The following is a 3,117-nucleotide window of genomic DNA, read 5'->3' on the forward strand; positions in this document are numbered from 1 at the left end:
TATAATTTTTTTAATGTAATTCTATTTTTTCAAAAGAAAAAAAATATTTTGCTTACTATTTATTTATTAAAATTTTAATATAATTATTGATTTTTTTTTGGGAAACAAAATTATTGCAATTGTCAAATCCCGTAGATCATATTCAAGTGATTAGCCCACAATTTCTTTTGATAAAGCTAGATATGATTAGCCCACAATAAATACGTAACATCAATCTCTTAAATAATTGGACTTTACGATTATTTTATCAAGTTTTCTAATCATATGCATGCTTAAGAACCACTATCTTATCATAAACAGGGGGGAAAAAAACTCTACCTTTACATAATCTTTTTGATTTCTCAGATTCTCAGGCTCTAATTAGTTGAATATTCAATTGACATTGTGCCTCATTCAGCCCCAAAAAAAAAAAAAAAAAATTTGACACTGTGCCTCTGAAATATAGTGCTTCTCACACTCACTCACAATCCAATACAGGGATTGTAGAAAAGCTTCCCAACAAGTCCTTTATTCTATATTATGATTATAATATCGTATCTAAAAACAAGTAAAGGTAGCAAAGAAGTACGAGTGCCATTTCTTCTCTATTTCAATAGTAAGTCCTCAGTTAGCCGCTACAGTCTCTGAAACCATAACTTCTTGCTACATTCTCATGAACAAAGTACCATTGCAAAACCTAGTACCATGGAAAGTCCTTTTGCCAATTCACTTCATCGTTGCTGAAATAAAACCCATCCTCTTTGACCAACCAAGAGCACTTCCTAGCAGTCCCACATCGATAAGCATCTCTGGAAGCCTTAAACGCATCAAAACTCTTCCTCATTTGGTCCCATTTCATGGTGCACCAAAAATGAGTGGTGCCCCATATGTTGGTCCTGAGTCTCCAGCTGAAATCGTCATGCTCTTGAAGTGCACGTCCTCCCAATTCACTGTCTTTTGAAGCACACCAAATGACCAGAGGCAATGACGAGTTGTTTGTGAACCCATTGACCACACGAACTTCATATTCAGAACCACCATTTAAGGACTCTGCAGGTCGTAACATTGACATAAAAACAACGAACAATACAATGGCTACAGAGAGAGTAAGCAAAAGACGGATAGAAATCTTCATACTCTCTGATAGTGCAATTGTCAGCCTGTAAAGTGTAGTTTTATACTCACAGTATAGAGCAAGTTGCCTCTAGATGTATTGGATATAAATTAAAGTCGCGCAGTGCTATACCATACACAAAATCTGAACAGATTCTCAAAAAAGGAAAAAACAAATGAATATCTGAACAGAATCGCTTTCATTAATGTTGTGGCCCCATGTTCCACATACCAAATATGGACGATAGAGAGTAGAGATTAATAGAAGGAAAGGGAAGAGAAAAGTACTAAGCAATAATTCTAGATCACAACATTTACTACATAATTTTCCACAATTGTTTTATCACTTTATGTGGTTGGGTTATCTATGGAGAAAAAATAGTGAGTATTAGGTTTTAAATCCCTATAAACTAGATTGTTTAACCTAATTAATTAACCAAGTGAATACTTAGGTTTATTATTTAGATCTACTTTAAAACAACAAAGTCATATCATGTAAAGTATCAAAAAATAAAGAACACAATAATATGATCGCCTAGGAAAACCAAACAGGTGAAAGACCTGCGGAGGATTTAACTTAGCTATCCTCAAGGTAAAAAACAAATCCACTATAAAGAATCGAAGTTTACAATAAGACTTAGAACATTAATATCCTATTACAACCACATGTAAACCTTACTAACACGACCTTGTGCAAGCTCCGAATCTTTAGACTTCTTCTCTATTAGGCCTTTGCAACAGAAGCACCCACACTTGTGACTTTGAGATTCCACTCAAGGGTTTATCAACATAAACTCTCCTGTTTGTGACTCCAAAACCACCCTTGAAGGTTCAGATCATCAACACCTTTGATGACTAGAAAAGGCATCAACACCTTTGATGACTAGAAAAGGCATCAACTTCTTCAATATCGAATTTTGGGATTTTTCAAGGAATAGCACCAGTAGAAGATATGAAAGAGCTTTTTGGGTACAAAACCGAGATATAAAAGAGACACACTCTTCTCTCTCTGAAAGCCTTACAAAAATGTGCTTAGGATTTTCTTTATATACTAGAAGAAATAGATCTGAAACCCTAATCCTCTTTGGGCTTGAACTGCTCTTTGGGCTTAATTAAAATTCTACAGATATGACTCTCGATCAATTGAGCCTGTCTCTCAATCGATCGAATCAGGAAAATTCTAAATTCTTCTTTCTACAACTTGTATATTCTTGAATCTTAACTTGAATCACCTTGAGTATTATCTAATAATACCTATAGGCTCTAGGATCTATATCTAGACAAGTTTGTGTTCACAATTTGTCAATTGTTTAAAACTTTTAGAACCTAACAGTGAGTTCATGTGAGTATGATAAGTAGATAATTACAATCTACTATATAAAATAGTTGTGAAAATAATGTGGTAAGGCCTTGTTTGGTTCTAAAAAGTGATGTATTCACTTTTCATTTTTTCTTTTCTGTATTCAAATTCTAAAATTGAATATAGAAAAAAGGACCCATTTTTATATGTAAGGTGTTTGATAAATTATTTTGAATACATAATTTGAGTATAAAAGATAAATTTTTTTTGAATACATAATTTGAGTATAAAATTCACCATACACGGTTTGACATTGTTTTCTAATTTTTTTTGTTCAAAGTCACTTTTTTCACTTACACACACTCACACCAATCAGGTGGGGCCCTTTGCATTTTTACAATATTTACGAAATTGCCATTGTATTCATTTTCTATGAAAATGAAAACACTGAAAATGTGTTTTCATTTTTTGTATTCAAATCCAACTTTTAGTATACTGAGAATGAAAACTAAGTACAAGTTTTTAAACCAAACAAGTTTTTTTTTTTTTTTTTTTTTTTTTTTTTTTTTTTTTGTTGTTGTTATGGGTCCCACTGAAAACTCAAATGAAAACAAAAAAAAACTTCTTTTTTTAGCTAACCAAATAGGCCCTAAATATTGTGATCCTAGAATAACTTGAAAGGAAAAGGGAAAAGAAAGTAAAAAAAAACAAAAAAAAAAAAAACA

The 3,117-nt window shown here is 32.3% G+C and overlaps 1 protein-coding gene across 1 annotated transcript; it reads right to left on the reverse strand.

The window, feature by feature from the left end:
* Positions 1-341: 341 nt before the first annotated feature.
* On the reverse strand, positions 342-1,181 carry LOC115971179 (S-protein homolog 5-like). The gene has a single exon (XM_031090918.1). The coding sequence runs from the start codon at positions 1,112-1,114 to the stop codon at positions 677-679; it is 438 nt and encodes a 145-aa protein (XP_030946778.1). The 5' UTR covers positions 1,115-1,181; the 3' UTR covers positions 342-676.
* Positions 1,182-3,117: the final 1,936 nt, after the last annotated feature.

The sequence above is a fragment of the Quercus lobata genome, chromosome 12, assembly GCF_001633185.2.
Source record: "Quercus lobata isolate SW786 chromosome 12, ValleyOak3.0 Primary Assembly, whole genome shotgun sequence".
Lineage (NCBI taxonomy): Eukaryota > Viridiplantae > Streptophyta > Magnoliopsida > Fagales > Fagaceae > Quercus > Quercus lobata.